The sequence below is a fragment of the Seriola dumerili genome, unplaced genomic scaffold (assembly GCF_002260705.1).
Source record: "Seriola dumerili isolate Sdu_G_001 unplaced genomic scaffold, Sdu_1.0 BDQW01000002.1, whole genome shotgun sequence".
In the NCBI taxonomy this organism is placed as follows: domain Eukaryota; kingdom Metazoa; phylum Chordata; class Actinopteri; order Carangiformes; family Carangidae; genus Seriola; species Seriola dumerili.
This window is the reverse complement of record NW_019174257.1, coordinates 10,733,877-10,751,851: the sequence shown is the minus strand read 5'-3', so window position 1 is coordinate 10,751,851 and position 17,975 is coordinate 10,733,877. Positions and strand designations below refer to the sequence as shown.

General features: G+C 40.9%; 2 protein-coding genes across 2 annotated transcripts in view; one reads left to right on the top strand and one right to left on the bottom strand.

Annotated features, from left to right (window-relative positions):
- The first annotated feature begins 9,724 nt into the window (after positions 1-9,724).
- Positions 9,725-16,624, top strand: ccdc17 (coiled-coil domain containing 17). The gene is made up of 14 exons (XM_022766421.1): positions 9,725-9,874; positions 10,608-10,736; positions 11,568-11,691; positions 11,870-12,008; positions 12,994-13,110; positions 13,271-13,404; positions 13,766-13,888; positions 14,196-14,380; positions 14,523-14,602; positions 14,757-14,972; positions 15,098-15,233; positions 15,648-15,734; positions 15,885-15,995; positions 16,478-16,624. Exons 1-14 carry the CDS (start codon positions 9,725-9,727, stop codon positions 16,622-16,624), a joined length of 1,878 nt encoding a protein of 625 aa, XP_022622142.1.
- A 1,025-nt stretch (positions 16,625-17,649) lies between these two features.
- The window catches only part of nasp (nuclear autoantigenic sperm protein), a 6,583-nt gene continuing 6,257 nt past the window's right edge, over positions 17,650-17,975 (bottom strand). The window contains exon 15 of the mRNA XM_022766305.1: positions 17,650-17,839. Coding sequence (XP_022622026.1) covers positions 17,801-17,839 — 39 coding nt within the window. The 3' untranslated portion in view covers positions 17,650-17,800. The remainder of the gene's footprint in view (positions 17,840-17,975) is intronic.

Below are 17,975 nucleotides of genomic sequence, written 5' to 3'. Positions count from 1 at the left end.
CATCAAATTAACTTCTTAAACTATTGATTTTTTTTACCTGAGTTTTGTAGAAATATAAACAATTTGACAATGTCACCAAAAGTATTTTCTGTCTCTGCTTGCTCCAACGTAAAAGCTACGATGCATTGTTTTTATCGGCTGCACCATTCCATCACATATAAATATTCTCAATGTCTTGTGCATCATTTTATACACGTGGGTGTATAAAATTATACATAGGCAGCTCTGCGTGACTCACCTCTCCTGAGCACTGTGTGTCAGTGTCATCAAACACCAGTAAAACCCCTTATCTGACTCACTCAGTTCTGTCCCCACACTCAGATTACAGACAAAAATCTGTGGCTTTCACAGTAAACCTGTTTTTACTCAGTAAACCCAGACAAACTTGGAAAGTTTGGGATCTCCAAAATAAAGTTCTCGGAGCAGTTCTTGGAACAGCACAGCCACACAACTCAAGTTTGTTAAGCTGGAATCACCAGGGGATCAGCAAAGTTTAAAAAAAGTTAAAAAAAAAAAACAAAAAAAAAACATCCAAAACTACTCATATATGATATTACGGTGTGAATATTTGACACTAAGGACTCTGCACCAGTCAGAAGAAAATAGCCTTGGTTGAGTGTCTGCCTTTGATTTAACAAAATACACTGTCGCTCCTCAGAGATATTTGTCATCCACGATCCCTCCTCTGGTCCTAGCATTAACTATAATACAGGAATGCAGTTGTATTTGGAGAATAATCCTGCATTAATGAAAGGATAGATGCTAAGTGGAGGACTTGGCTGAATCAGTGTGCATTGTGTTCTGATCATGAACCTGGACTGGGTCATAGAGGCAGGGTCACTAATGAGCATTACTACACTTGGGAGCAGCCATTTGGACCAGATTCAAAAAGTATGTAGGCCTACAGTATGACTCTGTGTGTGCGTCTTTGTGCTATCTTTGTCGGGAGTGAGAGTGAGGGGATTTTTAAGTTCTTTTAAATTCTCTTTGACAGTACATTAGAAGATCGATACCCCTCTCATGTCTGTACATAAAAGAAGCTATAATCAATATTTCTTACAATAAAAATATATCAGTGTGGAAGGTGTCACTTGTAGTAATAAAGCTGCAGAGACTTATCACCGTTTCAGCTCATTGTTCAGCTGTCTGCCGTTCACTGTCACTGCTCTCAGGGCAACCATGCGTGTATGGTGAAGGTTAAGGTGAGGCTAAACTAGCAGATTATGTCAGTAAGGGCCTTCACGAGTACGAGCGTGTGCGTGGGTGTATTCGTGGGTAATGTGAGTAGGAAAGCATCCTTCTATTTAATTTTGTAATGTGATTATTAGACAATTATTCATTAAATAACGGTGTAAGTGCACTGTTAATACAATGTCAATCATCAATACTATACTGATCCAATAACTGAAAAGAAGTCACACTCCGTGCTATAAACTTCACAGACTCAGCAGTTACACTTACAAACATACTTCTAATTTCCAGAGACTGGACCAGTAAAACAAATTGTTGGAATATTTTCTATCAGGTTAAGAATTATGAACTTTTATTAGTCTTTCTAGGAATAACCGATGGATATTGACATGTTTATGAACCATTTTTCACTTACCTAGGCCATGAATTCCTAGTTTTTTTCTTAAATACCCAATATAATGAGCAGGTTGTTAATAACTGCAGCAATTTAAACTTTTCCTAACTTGATTTTATTTTCAATTTGTCGCCCACTTTGTAATTTAAGTTCTACCAAAAGTGATCTACCACGTCCCTTAAAGTTAGTACCAACTGTGTCGGCCTTTCCTGGAACTATCCTTGGAATTAGCTTCTAAATACCAGCTGATTACAGGGAAAGCTTCCAGGAGAATAACTGGATGGAAAATACAGCACCAGTAAAATAAAGCGTTACCAATCATTTCAGTAATATTTTACGATGGAATTTGGCATTTGGCATTAATTACAGTTTTGCTCCTCCTGATGACACGCTGTCACTGACACACAGAGTGACACTCTGTGATCCAACAGACTTTGCTCAAACATGATTCATTTAAGTCAAACCTTCACCAGTCAGCACCAGTCGGGAGAGATTTGAGGCTTACCAGGGCTCAGGCTGTAATCACAGGACTACTGCTGTTACTGTACACTTGGCTAGAAGAATCTCTCAGCTGCGGGGCATCCCAGTGAATCCGTGGGCTATGGTGAATGCCATGTACTTGTGATGCCGTAGGATAAAATCTGGCTCCTGGCCTGTTTCATCCCCTCTTTCTCTGTCATCCTCCCTGCCACTGCTCTGCATACAGTCTAAAGAAGCAGAAGCGAATCCCAAAGCTTTATATCTGCATTAGACAGAGCTGAGATGTTTCCTCCTACGCAGGCAGACAGACAGGCAGCAGCTCCAGAGATGAAAATACCTCCAAGTGTAGCTACTGTCATGCTATAGAATGTATTACCTCTCCCTGATAGCAAACAGGAAACCTGCAGCGTCTATCTGAGCCGTTAGCTCCTAGATTTTATTTTCTGTTGATTTATACCTGCAGTGAGGATCTGAATTCACTGTGTGGAATGACATCAGCCCTATAGTCACAAAGATGATAAAATACAGCTTCATGAGATAAACCATGTACACACTATTGCTATAGGTGGCCCACGACAAATTTGTAAACAAGGCTGCCATGTTAGTAAGTTCTCTTCCTGTTGACAAGATGGAGTTTTATGAGCAGAGTGAGTCAGTTAACATCACGATGGTTGGAATAAAAATGTCTCCATTCAGGAGGAGGATGTGATAATGGGCGGAGGAAGCAAAACATCCTCTTCAAAAACGTATTATAAAACAAGTCAGTCGCAGATGTTGACTGTCTCTATAATGCATGTTGTAAATCATTGATATATTCAATAAAATGTGGGATTTTCAGGATTTTGGTGCTATCACTATTTTCTGAGAAGCATACATTTTTGTTTTAATCAGTCACAACTTATGCTCTTCCTAAAATCTGTTATTTAAAATTATTTCAAGTTTTAGCAGGACTGTATCCTGGATTTTATATGTACTGAGGTGTTGATTTCAATTTTCTCAGTTTGGTTAGAGGTTTTTGAGCAGCCAGCAAACTGTTTTTTGTTTTTTTTAATCATCAAATTTCACATTTTATTTATTCATTTAACTGTTATTTTATATGTAATGTACCTTGATTATGTCTAAGTGTTGATTCAAAGCCTTCTCTACACTGCCAGGTAATTCTGGTGGGTAGACACACAATTGTTCTGTCAAATTTAGTCTAAAAAATGACCAGAATCTGCCTTAAAAAAATGTGTATTTTGTGTGTTGCATGAATTCACAACTTTATGAACTTGCATTACACGTCTGTGAGTTTAAGCATCTGTAACTTTATATCTGACAGCAGGAAGTTCTAAATTCATGAGTCAAACTCCAAATAATACATTTTGTTCACTATGGAGTCCCCCAAGTGTCAAAATCTTGTCCTCGAATCAGTTTTTTTTAGATACTTGAAAAGACAATTTGCTCTGTGCGGTCCGACCCAACCTCACCAAACCCAACAAGAGGAAAAAAAGCATGCTCCAAAAGGGGGGGAAAAAAAAGGTGTCACACAGATGAAAGTTTTCACACCTCATCTAAAACAGCCCAAAAGTGTTGTGCTGTGAAAAGTGTTCACAGGTGGTGGGGCAGAAGACTCTGGATGGGGAGGCAGCCGAGCAGAAAACCAAGTCCCTGATGGTGCAAAGTAGAGTCCTGAGGGCACAAGGAGCCGGCTGTCGCCTGACCTGAGGTTACTAATGGAGGTTTTAGGGAATCCTGGTGGCACAGAGAACTGGCACGCACGCCAAAGCACTTAGAGCTGTTTGAACCTACTGCACGACCTGTGTCTCAACATCTCTTTTAATGACGTTTCCAAACTGTAACGAGACACGAGGGCTCAAAAGTTGGGAGTTTTTTTTTCACCTACCCACTTGTTAACTCGCACATCTGTCCACACCAGTGAAGTTGCTGTAAATCATCCAGTTAAGAGGAGGATGCTACACAGACCTACACACACTCAAATAGATGGATTCCTCCAAATCAACTCTCCCTTTAAGTTGAGACTATCCCACTAGAAACAGCCTCTATGTCTTTCTAGGTTACAGTAGGAAACTGACAGACCACACTCATTTTTCTGGACTAGTGAGACAGTGTGATGCTGCACAGCCCTGATACAGGAGTATAGATGGAGCGTTATGTAATTAATACTCCTCCTCCTATGCAGATACAGTAGACAAGCCTAGAAATCCTGGCCTCAGCTGTAACTGAAGCCCTGAAAGGACTGAAACAGCTCGTATATACAGTGTCATTTTAATCACTCTGGCTCCTATATTCCCCTACAGACCAGCAGCTCTTGACTCAGCTAAAGGCTTTGCATAACTGATACCCTACTGTAAAACAGGCATCCAGTGTAATGTGGGGTTCATACAGTAACACCAAACCCCCTCTACAGCCACGCAGCATGCAGAGAATCTGTCTCTCTCTGTATCACCCACACACACATTAACATACAGCCTATAGACATATCCATTTACCTGTTAGCATGTAATTCAGCGCTGACAAGGACAGGTGACTGGTAAAACCAAGACAGACAGAGAAAAGTGGTGTGGGGCTCTCTTACCAACAAATCCCCCTTCTTCAGGAATCCTTCCTTTCCTCTCCCTTCAGCCGGCTTCTTCCAGCGCTCCAGCTTTCATCTTTCCCGTAAAGAGAGCAGGAGGAAGAGAGCGAAGGACTTTAAATAATTGGCATTCCTCTTGCTCTTGTGTTTTCTCTCCTCTCTTCCAGATTTCTCCACAGTCTCCGGGGGGGAAGCGGGAGCATCAGTGATACACCGCCGCGCGCTCCGCTGCAGGAGGCTGGCCGTCAATCACACAGGTAACCTAGGGAACCGCTGGGCCCGTCCCCTAGCCAACGCTGATTGGCCGGCCGAGGGAGAACCAGAAGTCACAAGTCCTCGCAGATCCACAGATGGGTACCGAGAGCTGTGGTGGGATCATGTACAGAGCCAAACAAACAGTACTGGATTGCAGTACTTGTGAACTCTCTTTCTCTCCTCTCGGTCATTCTCTCTCTCTCTCTTTCTCTCTCTGACTCCAGAGCCTGCTGCTTTATTTTACAGTTGCCTAGCAACACACTGGCATGTGTGAGTGTGAGTGTGTGTTGCAGAGCAGGAGGAGAGATGTGGGAGAGAAAAAGGAGTTCAAGTCCTCAACTCTCTCTCTGTTTCTGTCTCTCTCTTTCTTTCTCTCTCTCTCTCTCTCAGAAGTGTGGATGGATGTTGAATATTTCAGCTCTCAGCAGCAGCAGGACTCTGTCTAATTATTATGGAGGCTGTTGTTGCTTCAGAGCAGCCTGGACTGTATACGCAGCATTGGGAGTTAGTTAAAGGACAATTTCACATTTTTTTTTAAGTGTGTCAGGTGATCATGTGAACACTAAAACAGTATTCTCCTCCTCCACTTAATGCTTGCAGAGAGGCAATGTTGTACTAAAAATACTGTTACTTTGGGAGATCTCCACGATGATTTGTCTAACTCAGTCTATGAAACCTCAAATTATCTTCAAATAAACTTTAGAAAGTGTTTGTACAAAGAACGAGGACAGTGCCCCCCATCACTTACATTTAAAAGGGATCTCTTAATAGCCTGTACGAACATGAGAAATAATTACCAGTAACACCTGTTTCAGTGACATATATGGGCGCCTGACCTTTGCTTTAAGACAGACTTGAAAAATTGTGAACTTCTCCTTTAATGGCAGAGGAGACAAAATGGCACAAAATACAGACAACGCTACAGAGCACCTTAGATTTTAAGGGGTTCTTGCAGAGAAAGCAGTGCTCACTTTGTATCATAAAACATAATTAATAATAAGTTATTTTTAGTCACTTTTCAGTATACTTTATATAAAGTGTAAATATGCAGAGTGGTGCAAAGGGTTCCCAAAGAACAAGTTGTTAAAGGTTATACAGAGGTTGAAGGGCAGAGTTCATCATCCTGATGATCTGAGGGAAGGTGGTTTTTCTGAAGGTCAGAAAAACTGAAGTCATTATTCCTTTATCGCTACCTTACCTCCCTAGAGGCCAAAAAGAAAGCCCCTGAAGTTGTTTCAACAATCTAATCTTTCACATTTACCATAGTCAGTTCACTGTTCAGTTACATGTCCTAGAATTTTGCTTCATATTCATTTATACCTTCATAAATCGCAGCATTAAAGTCAAAATGTTGTTTTAAAAACCCTCCTCACACTCTGTAAATATATTGGCACTATAATACTGGAATCAGCTTATAAAACATAAACTCCTCCTATCTTTCCTAAAAAACCCTGAATCCCCACAGGAAATAGCGATGACTGGACCTCAGAGACGGCTGCGACCCTGGTTGTCATATTACATTAATGGGATCGAACTTTACCTAATTTACTTAACCTCTGTATTTCCTCCAACTCGTCATCCTCTCCGCTGCACCGCTCTGTGCAGGAGGAACTTTGGTTCACTGACTGTATAATCTAAAACGTACGAATGACAAATTTAATGTCACTGAAACACAAACAGCACTTTCAAATCACATTCTGCTATTGAGATAATGACTGCATTTCTTTGATGTGACAATCACTCAGCAGCATTAACGCAGGTGATGCAACACTCAAGCTTTCAAAGCGGCATCTGACTCTCTGATGAAAGTGGAAGTGTTTGTTTGAAATGACAAGAAAAAACTCTTTCATTTAATCTTTAATTGTAGTGCATGAACTGTTTCAGTTATATCCAAGGTTGAAGAGCTTATGGCACCAAAGGGCTGAGCACTGCAAAGACTAAATACTACTAAATCTACAGTTTGAGGTGCTAATCCAACCAAAATCTGTCTTTGTGATATGTGCGGTTACGAAGGATGGAAATGTTTTCAGCAGCAGAAAAGTATCAAAACGCTCAAAGAAACGTCTCAAACCACTCAAACAAAACCCACGTCTGTCTATTCATGACGTCAGTATGCTCACAATGGACCCACAATCCTGCCGAGCTCCTGTGCCGACGCACAGACTGGTTAGTGAAGGTTAGAGCTCCACAATCATGCGCTTTCACTCATATAAGACCTGCTCAGTAATTGCATTGAAATTTTCCAAACCAAGTGCATGCTAGTTCTGTAGAAAAGTGCACGATGCTGTTGTCACTGCAGTGCTGAAGTTGCCACAACCCCTCAGTATAGGAGTAGAGCTGGTTGTACACACAGCTGCCAGCAGGGGGCGCTGTTTCAACTGAATAGAGGATTAAGGATTAAAGGGGCAGGAGAAAAACATACTGCTTAAATGCTTTAATGCTAGACTACACCTGATGGTCAGGAGACAGGAGTACATTTAAAACTGAACTAAACTCGGCTGATGTTGGAACAGATAAAAAAAAATTGGTGTGCACCTGATATGTGACAGACTTGGGTTCGACACGAGTTCGCCCCTCTAGATCTGAACACAGATCAGCAGAGTCTCTACGAAGCAGGTGGACGTGTGACGCTCCTCTCAGAGGAACTGTCCTCATAGAGACTGTCCTTGTAGAGTCCTGAACTAAAATCCTGTGCAGCCAGGTGTTCCATTACCCACCTCTGTTATCTAAGAGCAGTACGCTACAGCAGTGTGGAAACGGTACTGTGTGAGCATTTGAACATAACGTTGTTTGTTTCTCACATCTGGGGAGTTTCATAATCAGGTTTTGTTGGGTTTTATTTTGTTGTTCTTAATGTCAGATTACTGTTTGTTGTCAGAGTGAATGTACTCACTGAGGTCCAGGCTTTTTCTGTTGTTGCTTCAAAGTCAGACATCCACTGCACAGCTGCAGGCATCCTCTCAGAGTGTTCACTCGAGGGTGAGAAAACATCATGCAGCCTGAGCATGTTTATAAAAAGAAAAGAAAAAAAAAAAAAGAAAGAAAAAGCCATATTATAAATATTCAAAAGGACAGAAGAAAACACATGGGCAGCGTTAAGCTTAATGTGGTAACCAAGGGTACTCTACCACTGGAATCCAAAGAGCAGCAATAATTACTTGCCTATAATGAATTAAACAAGGTAGAAGCAGTAGTATACATGTGGAAATGTACTGCACTCAGCTGATAGCAAATATGATTATTGTTAAGGACAATCTATGCCTTCTGTAAAGTGAAATCTGACAGGGCCGTCCTTACCAAAACTAGAAATCATAGGAAAACCGTAGGACACAGTCGGTGGAAGGCAGATTCTTTTAATACTTTGATGGTAGAACTCATTCAGAAATCAACGAGGTCCGAAGCCAATCACAGAGTCCAGTGTCCTGGTCTTTAGGTCACTTGTCTCTCTCACAAACTGACTGGACTCTGCTGGGGAACACGGTGATATGACCCTTCTATTCTTTAAAGAAAACAGGCTCTGGTGCCTCCACATGCTGCTGAAAGCTGCTGTGTGTCTAAAGGCTGATACTGCAACTCTAACACTACATGACCTTTGTCCATATTATCACTACTTCACATCATTCAGCAATGACACTCTTTTTTCTCTCTCTGTTCCACTTCAATGCACTCTGATATAATAAACCCTCTTCCATGAAAGCACTGCTTTTTATTTCATGTACAGCTTGGAAACAGAAGTGTCATGTCCCACAGTCTGTGTCTGACAGGAACATGATGTGTTAATAATATGCATATGTATAACAACAAAAACACACATCACAAACAGATGCGTTTAAATCTATTCAGCTGTATTCCTTGAGTGCAGCCTATAAACATGACCTTTTGTTGGATATGTATTGATTTATAAGGTCTATTTAATATTCATTTAAAACTTTTTTTTTTTTTTTTTTTTTACAGGCCACTGAGAGACGCCCAGATTAAAATACAAATATATATAAATGTAAAAACAATTAAGCAATATAAAGTATAATAAACAATAAAAGCAATATATAAAAGCAATAAAACACATAATATAGGACATATTAAGTAGATAAAAAACAATATATGCATATAAAAGTTGAAGCTCAACTAAAACACACACATTATAATGATAACTGGATGAATAATACAGTAAGTAGCAGGTAATACAAATCATACACTTCACACAAGATCATATTTAAAGCCCAGAAAGTCTAAGTGTTGTCTCTTTGAGTATTCTTCATGAGCTAAAGCCCCAGATCTTCTTGTGGAATGATTCTCTGTTTATATCCAAGCTGTTTTTCAGAGATTTGAAAACACCTTTAGGCTGTGGATTTAGTTTTGGTGGAAAAGTGTAAAAATAACACTTGTAACAAAATGGCATTGTTCGTGAAGTATGCAGGTGCAAAAGCCAGTACGTTCAGAAGAACTCACCACAGCCTCACAACAAAGTCACTGGCATGGTGACAGTTACCAACAAACATAAAAGACAGCAACTCAGTAGTGGAGGAACAAACCAAACATGTTTTACAAGCTTTAAATGAACTGAGCCTTCTGTGTAATCTAGAAGAATAATAAGAGGAGTTTGTGGGGTTTTTTTTGTTCTCCTCTCTGCAACAATCTTCTGGGACCTAAAATTGTTTCGTGTACGACTTTGAAGTGAGTTATTCCTACTGTATTTCAGTTTATGGGTTGGTTATCTTATTTCATCTTTCTTCTGGTGTTTTTTTTTTGTTTTTGTTTTTTTTCACTCCGCAGCCCAGTTTTGGTTCTTGGTTGGATTCTTTAGAAAACACCAGCTTTGACACCAGATGGAGGAGGAGTTGATCTGTGGAGCCTGCAACATGGTGTTTCACTCCAGTGAGCTGCTCGGGAAACATACAGCACTGTTCTGCATCGGTAGCGAGGTCAACGGTGGAGGTGTGGACCCTAAACAGACGAGAACCCCTGATCTTGGTCAGGTAAACACCTCAGCAGGGTAGAAGGTCTCTGGTAACTGAGCGACCTGACCCATCCATACAAACAATTGAAGTGATCAGAGGGTTAGAGTTAAATGACTTTGTCTGTAATTAGAGGGCTCGTGATTCTGCACATGATCCTTTACTTATTAGAGGCTTTAGAATATGAAGTTGTGAACTTACCGTGAATATGATGCGTATTGTTGTGAGGGGGTCTTCAGGACAGAACATGCTTCTGTGAAGAGAAACATATGAGAAAAATGAAATGATTGTGCACCAGAGTGTCTCTAAAGTAAGGTCGATTGAGTATAATAAATTTACACAATGAAAATCCAATTTTCACATTCAATTTTCTGGGGTTTTTTGATAACCAAAACAACCACCAATAAATTCCTGGATTTTTTTTTTTTCTTTAATCATAAACCAAAATTACAAAGCCCTAAATTTTAAAGCACTTCTGTAAAACTCCACCAGTATGGCCTCAATACAGCTGAATCAACACAAGCATACACAAGTATGTCTAACAAACTTAACATTATAGCTTCAAAAGACAGGATTCATTGCATGACTTCTGCATTGTACTGCAAGTCAGACATAAGAGATGAACAGAAGTGAATTCTAGTTTTTGGTGGATGCTCTCTTTACCAAGCTGGTTATATGCAGCATCTCTGTTACTGTGATTAAGAGACGGATGAATCTGAAAACCTTTCGTGTGCCTTTGTGTTTGTGTGTGCAGATGAGGGGTCAGAGGAGGAACGTCATCAGGCGGAGGAGTGTTGACGCCGAGCCAAAGGCAGGAAAAGCAGAAGACAAAGCAGCGAGCAGTCAGACGGACGGAGCTGCTGTGCGAAATCTGACTGACGAGGTAAAACTGAACCACTGTGCCAACCACACTTCACCCATTCTGCGCCACAGCAACGTCGACACCTGAAACACACCGAGCGTTTTCACCCATCCCCTGTCCCCAGTGAGCCAGCATTGTTTCATTATGTAAGAGGTATTTTCAGATACAGTCCAGTTGCATATGTTGCATTGTAAAGATCAACCTGATTCATAAGAACTCAAGGGGGATGAAGGTGTCAGTGCAACATTTTGTGTATTTTTGTTGTCATTTTACCAAGCACTGCAGGCATGTCACAGTCTTTGATTAAAAATTCATGTCTGAATATAATTATGTCAGTCATGACAGACTGGAAGAGCAATTTCCAAAAGGGATTAAGCAGGGTATTATATTATACAGACATACAAATATATACACAGCCAAGTATTTTTTTTTATATTAAATTATATTTCTTTTGTTACATTAAGATTACAACATGATTTCTCTCTTCTGATGTTCAGTTTCACAAGTTGAGGATGTCCATTGAGGAACATCTGCCAAACCGGTCAAAAAGGAACACACATGCTGAGGTAGGCTCAATGGTTCTCCCCTTACTGTACTATTCAGCCTATATGGTACATGATAAGCACTGTCACGTATGTCAAGATAGTGCTCACATTTCTTCTATATTGTAAAAGCTCTTTAATAATAGACTAAGTCCTCATTCAGTGGTGTCAGACTGAGTTACAGGTCACCCATTTTAATGACGCTGGGTCTCAGGGTGACAGAAGAAATGAATCGTCTTACTCCAGGGTGCAACATGTTTAAGAAGCAATGCTGTGCATAAATCTATCCATTTATAAACATGGTCCTTAGGCGAGTGGGTGTCATCTGGGTCACAGTGAGAGACTGAGGGAGATGAGGGAAATGGCGACGCTCCACGAGCGACAACTGGCCCTGATACATGCTCACAACCAGCAGCTGGAGCAGCAAAGAGATGGTGAGGAACAAATGCTATAAGCCGCTTGAGTCCGAAATTCTATGCTGGGAATTAAAGGCAATGTGAGGGCTTGCTCTTAGACTCTGTGTGTGTGTGTGTGTGTGTGTGTGTGTGTGTGTGTGTGTGTGTGTGTGTGTGTGTGTGTGTGTGTGTGTGTGTGTGTGTGTGTGTGTATCAGAGCTGGCCCAGCAGGTAAGTGTCCTGTCTGAGCAGAGCAATGCAACTCACCTGGAGAGTCTGCTGATGGAGCTGAGAGAGCAGGAGGAGAGGAACGAGGAAACACTGCAACAACTTGCTGAACATCTCCATGCATTACAGTAAGTGTGCGTGCGTGAGTGCGTGCGTGCGTGCATTGTATTTAACTATAATGTGCACATCTGAACTTTGAACTGCACTTTGCTTAGTTCTATATTTGACATTGGTCATAATTTTCCGCTTCTGTAAATACATAATGGTAGCTGTGTGTCTATCTTTGGCTTGATGTACTACTGTTCTTGCAATTTATAATAAGTATATTGATTTTTTTATACATTTAAATTGCTTATATGTCCACCACTATAGAGATTGTCTCATTCCTGGGACCTGTGTGTTTAATGCCTGCCTGCAAACCAACTCTTCTTTGGGTGATAATGACACTGAAGTTGACGATCATAAGTTTACAAACACATTTCACACACATCTGCAAAGTAACTACAGCTGTAAAATAAATGTAGTGGAGTGAAAAGTACAATATTTTATTTTAAAACACAGTGGTTCAACACAATGAAGGATACATAAAAAGAAGAATAAAATGCAAATACCCAAGTAATGTACAAGCCTTTAAAACTGTACGCAGTATGTAGTGATATCACAAAGTGCGGATTTAGTGTTTCAGTGTCTTGCTCAAAGACAAACCAACAGGATACACAACATCTTAGAATCCAGAGAGTCAATTTGAGTCTCTAACCACTAACTGTGCTGCCACAACAGACACAGGCTCAACAAAGAGTTTATTTAATGTGTGTTTTCTTAGGGTGAATTATGTCCACACACATACTTAAGTAGAGAAAAATGACGGCCTCTGCAGCGCTCTGCCACCAAGAGTATTATTTTGTGAAATTTGTATGTTTTTTTTCGAGGCTTGTATGACTCAGAGCATCAATTCTGTGTTTTATTATTCCCGGGTAGTTCCTTCTTACAACATTTGTGGTAGAACAGATTGATTTTGTATTGCAGTTTCTGGCTGGGAGACTTTCCATGGATGTCACAATATGATCTAATTTAGATGATCTACTGTGTTTTTGCTTTTCTTCTTCTTTTCAGTGTGCAAAAGGTCCCTGTACCTGCTGATCAGCCAGATCCAGGCAAGAACAAAAAGATGCATCATGACAACTACGAGCTCATTTCCTCTGTAGCCGGCCCTCTCTCTACCCAGATAAAGTATAAACCTACATCCATCCATGGGAGATTATTCTAAAACCAACTGGAAGAAAACCCTGTTCCTGTGTCTTCTCTGTCTGGTTGTTTCCATGTGAATATGAATTAATTCTACTGAGCTGCCCTGCTATGTATGAGGGTAAATCGGGTGTCTTTGTTGCAGAGCCTTGCAACAGGCATACGTCCAGTCAGGTGGGTCAGATCCAGTCATTGTGGCACAGATGATTGACCTGCAGGCACAAGCCCAAAGTCTGGAGACGAACCAACCAGCAGCGTCCACCAAGGCCAGGAAGAAGAGTAAGAATGACGATGACAGAGAGTAAATATGTAGTTCCTGTCACTGTGATACTCTATGTCAATACTGCTGCACCCAGTGAAACCTTTACTAAGTTTACTCTACTTGATATTTCCACATTTCCAATAAATTCTGTACTAATTCCACGATTATTAGATTCTGGTCCAACATTTCTTTTCACATGATCAGTTATAGAAACCGAAACATAATGAATGCAAAACACACACTGAATTAGAGAAATGTGCCAAAGGGCAACAAAGATGATGATTCTGATACTTAGTTCACGCTGCAGATTCATGGTATAAAACTGAGAGTAAATTACCTTTTGAACGTGAGCCACATCATTGTCATCCTCATTTCCAGAGTTGAAGCCTCGTCAGCGGTGTCCGAGCCTGGAGTTGCTGGTTTTGGAGCAGGAGAACCAGAGGCTGGAGGAGGAGATCCTCAGGATCCAGCTGGCCAGAGAGAGAAACCATGACTATGAAGGTGGTCATTGTAATAAAGCACACAGCTCTTATTTTCAATGTTTTTCACAAGTAATTCGTGGCTGAATGTGTGAGTACAGTCCAAAAATCATGCAGTTTTTAAGTGTTGTTAACCTGCTGATGATGGGGATCACCAAAGTCATGACACTTGGCTAAAATTTTTTAATTAAGACATTTTAGATCTACAGGCAAAAGCTCTCTGACTTGCATAAACTAAACACTGCTGTGCACTAGAAGAATATATGGGTCAGTAGTAGTCATACAGGTTTGCTGTTAGTTAAGACATGTTGTGTTTGCATGCTCTGCAGCAGCAGCGAGGACTGAGCTCGGGCTGATTCAGAGGGAGAATCTCCAGCAGCTTTCCAGTTTACAGGCAGAGATGGAGAGAGGCAAAGAAGCTCCCTGGCCCTGGAGACAGCCTCCTCCTCCACCTCCACCTCCCCGTCCACTCCCACTCCAAACCAAGACTCACATTCATGCACCTCTTTCACTGGTACATAATTTGCAATTTCAGTCAAGCATGTTTATGAAGTCTGCTTTTGCAGCCAAATCCTCTAGATTAACGACTGCTCAGTAATAATTTACTGACAGTTTTTGACAGTCGTTGTCTGTCATGATTAAATAATAATCTCCAGGTGAGGTCCTGCTCCTCTCTGTCAGGAAGAGGCAAGATGGACCCACTGGACTCTCTGGATCCAGCACCCTACGACCCAGCGTCAGTTTAATTCTCCACACCACCCACACATACATCCATCCATATATATATATATGTATCAATCATATCAAATCCTCTACAAATCTGTCAATGTTGCAGCTCTCTTACCTTTCTTTAAATTTAACTGAGTAAATAACATCTTCTGGTCTTTCAGAGCTGGTTTTGTGGTTTTCTTTGACCTGGTTCTGGGACTTGATGCCTCTCTGAAGGCGTTGCGTCTGGTAGCAGCTGTCTACTCAGAGGGTCTGCAAGTGGGACCTCCGACTCCGCTGCCCCCTGTCCAGTGCCTTCGGGGAGTGTCCCTGCCTTACAGTCACAGCCTCACCCATGGAAACTGTGCACTCCTGTCAGTCAAACAGCCTGCACCCAGGTAGGAGCACCACCTAAAGAAAAGAAATAGTATAAATATGAGTACATGCACCTGCAATTAGCATGTTGTAGTCTCTAGTTTCATACATGTATAATAACCCCCCCCCCCCAACAACTCCCCTGCAGGATCCAGCCATCACCCTCCCTCTGTCTGGTGGTGGAGGTGCAGGCAGCAAGCCATCTGGATGTTTATAACCAGGAGGTCTTCAAAATGGCGTCCTGTGGCTGGATACAACTGGAACTCTTTGATCAATACAACCAGGTCCATCTGCATATTCAATGACATGTTTATACATGTTAATATTATTAATGGTGGAAATTGATTCTACACTAGCAGAATATGTGGAATACTAGAATAAGGCCTGGCCTCTCATTTGTAGGTTCACAGCCATTATTTACCACTTATTAATCAAGTGGTGTATAATGGCTGTGGCCTAAATAGTAATTCTTTATTTATTTCAAGACAAAATGTTCAAACCTCTGCACCTCACCTGCAGGGGTATTTAGGAAATTGACTGCACCATCTGGCAGAGCTTAGTCTTAATCATCCAAGTCTAAAATGATCTGAAAATCACCATCTGCTATTTTTGTTCATGTGCACACTTTAACCATATTGAACCATTACTGAATACTCTGGCTTATGTGTTACAATGTTTTATTTTCTGAACTCCAACAGCTTCGTAGCGGCCACTGGAGGGTGCCAGTGCGCAGGCTGCCTATTAAACCTTCACTAAGCATTGCCCAGCTCAACTCAGTACCCCAGGTATGAGGACACCCAAGAGTTATCAGGTTCAACAGCAATTCAACAGCAAAAGAGAAATTTGAGCAGTTGTTTTTATGGACTTTTTGGTTTATGTTGAAGCAAGGTGGTTAATTATAGGCCTTACTGTGTGTGTTTTTCTGTAAACTTAAGGTGGGCAACATGGAGCTGTGTGTACGTTTGGTCAATGGTCGAGATGGAGACGTGCAGACCCTTGCAAAGCCTGACCCGACCAGCACGGGGCACTATAAATACCCAGCTGTGGTAGGTTAAGGGACTTAAGAGGGGATCCAGTTTTTTTTTTTAAAAATAGTCAATTTAACTGTTCTGTACTAGTAGCCAACTTATTGGAAGCAATTATAGCTAAATAATTTTGTTTTGAGTTATGCACAAGAGACAGGGTAACATCCAGTGATGTAATGCGAGTCATTTGATCACTGCTGCAATGTAAAGAAAGTTCCTCTTTGTCATCTTTAGGTATAAAAGTGTCACTACTGATAAGTCTACATATGTACAAAGATTTTGTACATTGTAAATCCTCTATAGAGAAAAGGCAGTACAGCAATGTATTACAGGAAATGTAAGTAATGGTTTTCATAACAACTAATATTTGGACAAACAAATGCAATTTTACCCTCGACAACAATACGAGTGTCACCTATGGATTCTCTATCTTTGGAAGCAAGTGCATGTTGCTTTTTTTTTTTTTAAATGTGCTGTTGGGTTTACCTCATGTCTCCATACAGGTGTCCCCTCTCGCTGCAACTGTCCACAGAAATGCAGCTCTGCCGGTTTCAGCTCCACAGCCCACAGGAGCAGATGAGCTCTCCTCCCTGCTGACCTCGACTGATCTCAGAGACCCTCCACCCACAGATGAAGCCAGTCAGAGTTGAAAGAGACAATCATGGCATGCAGAAAATGTCTCTACAATGAGGGTGTATCAGATATGTCAAATGTCAAACTTTGATTACTGTGCGAAAGTGTAAACAAGGGCTCCTCTTACTTTCCTTTTGGTGCAGTTGAAAGGCGCAGGGGTCCACAGTTGAAGCAGAGATATACAGGACAGGTCGTAAGATGAATTTAGCAGCACATTGATGGAAAAGAGCACATGAAATTTAACAATGTCCCACATTAAAATTAAGCGGTACATTCTGACAAAAGTAAATTTGACATCTGTGACCAACCATTAATCAACTGAAATAAAATGTCAGGGAACAGTGTCAAATGCTCACAAGGTCCTTGAACCCATGGTGATGTTTTCAATTTCTTTTATTCCCCCTACAGTCCAAAACTTAATGTTCAATTTACCATTTTAGAAGATTCTAAGAAAACCAAAAATACACATTTTAAAAAAAGGTCAGGTTTTGTGGTGCTGTGAGCCCAGTTAGATAATTGACAATCATTGCAGATTGTCTGCATATAGACTGTAGCAGCTTTTGTTGGGTTGGAGCATTCACTCGGACTGTTATTTGTACACTCAAATTACAGAGATAAATTCTTGTGGCAAAAGCCTATCAACTCCGGATATTATCAATTTATGACAAGTTATTACATATTTGCTATATGAATATCATTAACCCAAGTAACTTAAAGTAAGATGACACATTCAGGTGTGGCCACGAAACTATCAGTGCACATTTCATTTCTTCTGACAGGAAGAGCTGCAGTCAGTGTTCCTTCATTGATTATCCTGAAGGTCACGGTGGGGTAGGGCGGGCCAATTTATGACCACCAATTAACCTAATGTGCATATCTCTGGATATGCGGGAGGAATCCTGAGTACCTGGAGGGAACCCACGTAGGCACGAGAACATGGAAACTCCACACAGAGGCCCCTGCCCACGGAGTCACAAGTGTGTCATGTTCAAAGTGGCCAGAAAGTCTTTATAAATAAACACAATACAAATTTACATCTGCAAATTCTTTATTTTCTTTTACTACAAGTATACAAAACTGGACAGACAAATCTATGAAAATGGATCTTATTTACAAAACAAAATTGCTGAAGGTGGAGAGGGGCTGGACAGGCATGCTGTGCTGGTTTTGAAGATCAGGAAAGACGTGGAACGTCACGCTGAAGACTGGACAGAGGCTGACTGGCTGGCAGGCTTATGGAAACTCCACACAGAGGCCCCGGCCCACGGAGTCACATGTGTGTCATGTTCAAAGTGGCCAGAAAGTCTTTATAAATTAAAAAAAAAAAAAAAAAAAAAAAAAAGGACAAAAAAATATAAAATCGATAAA

What these genes read in the sequence shown, in the direction of transcription:
- ccdc17 (XM_022766421.1), top strand. Translation starts at nt 9,725, where the DNA reads ATGGAGGAGGAGTTGATCTGTGGAGCCTGCAACATGGTGTTTCACTCC. An exon ending in TTCATGCACCTCTTTCACTG is followed by an intron (nt 14,381 to 14,522) that starts GTACATAATTTG and finishes AATAATCTCCAG; the next exon opens with GTGAGGTCCTGCTCCTCTCT. An exon ending in CCAGCACCCTACGACCCAGC is followed by an intron (nt 14,603 to 14,756) that starts GTCAGTTTAATT and finishes CTGGTCTTTCAG; the next exon opens with AGCTGGTTTTGTGGTTTTCT.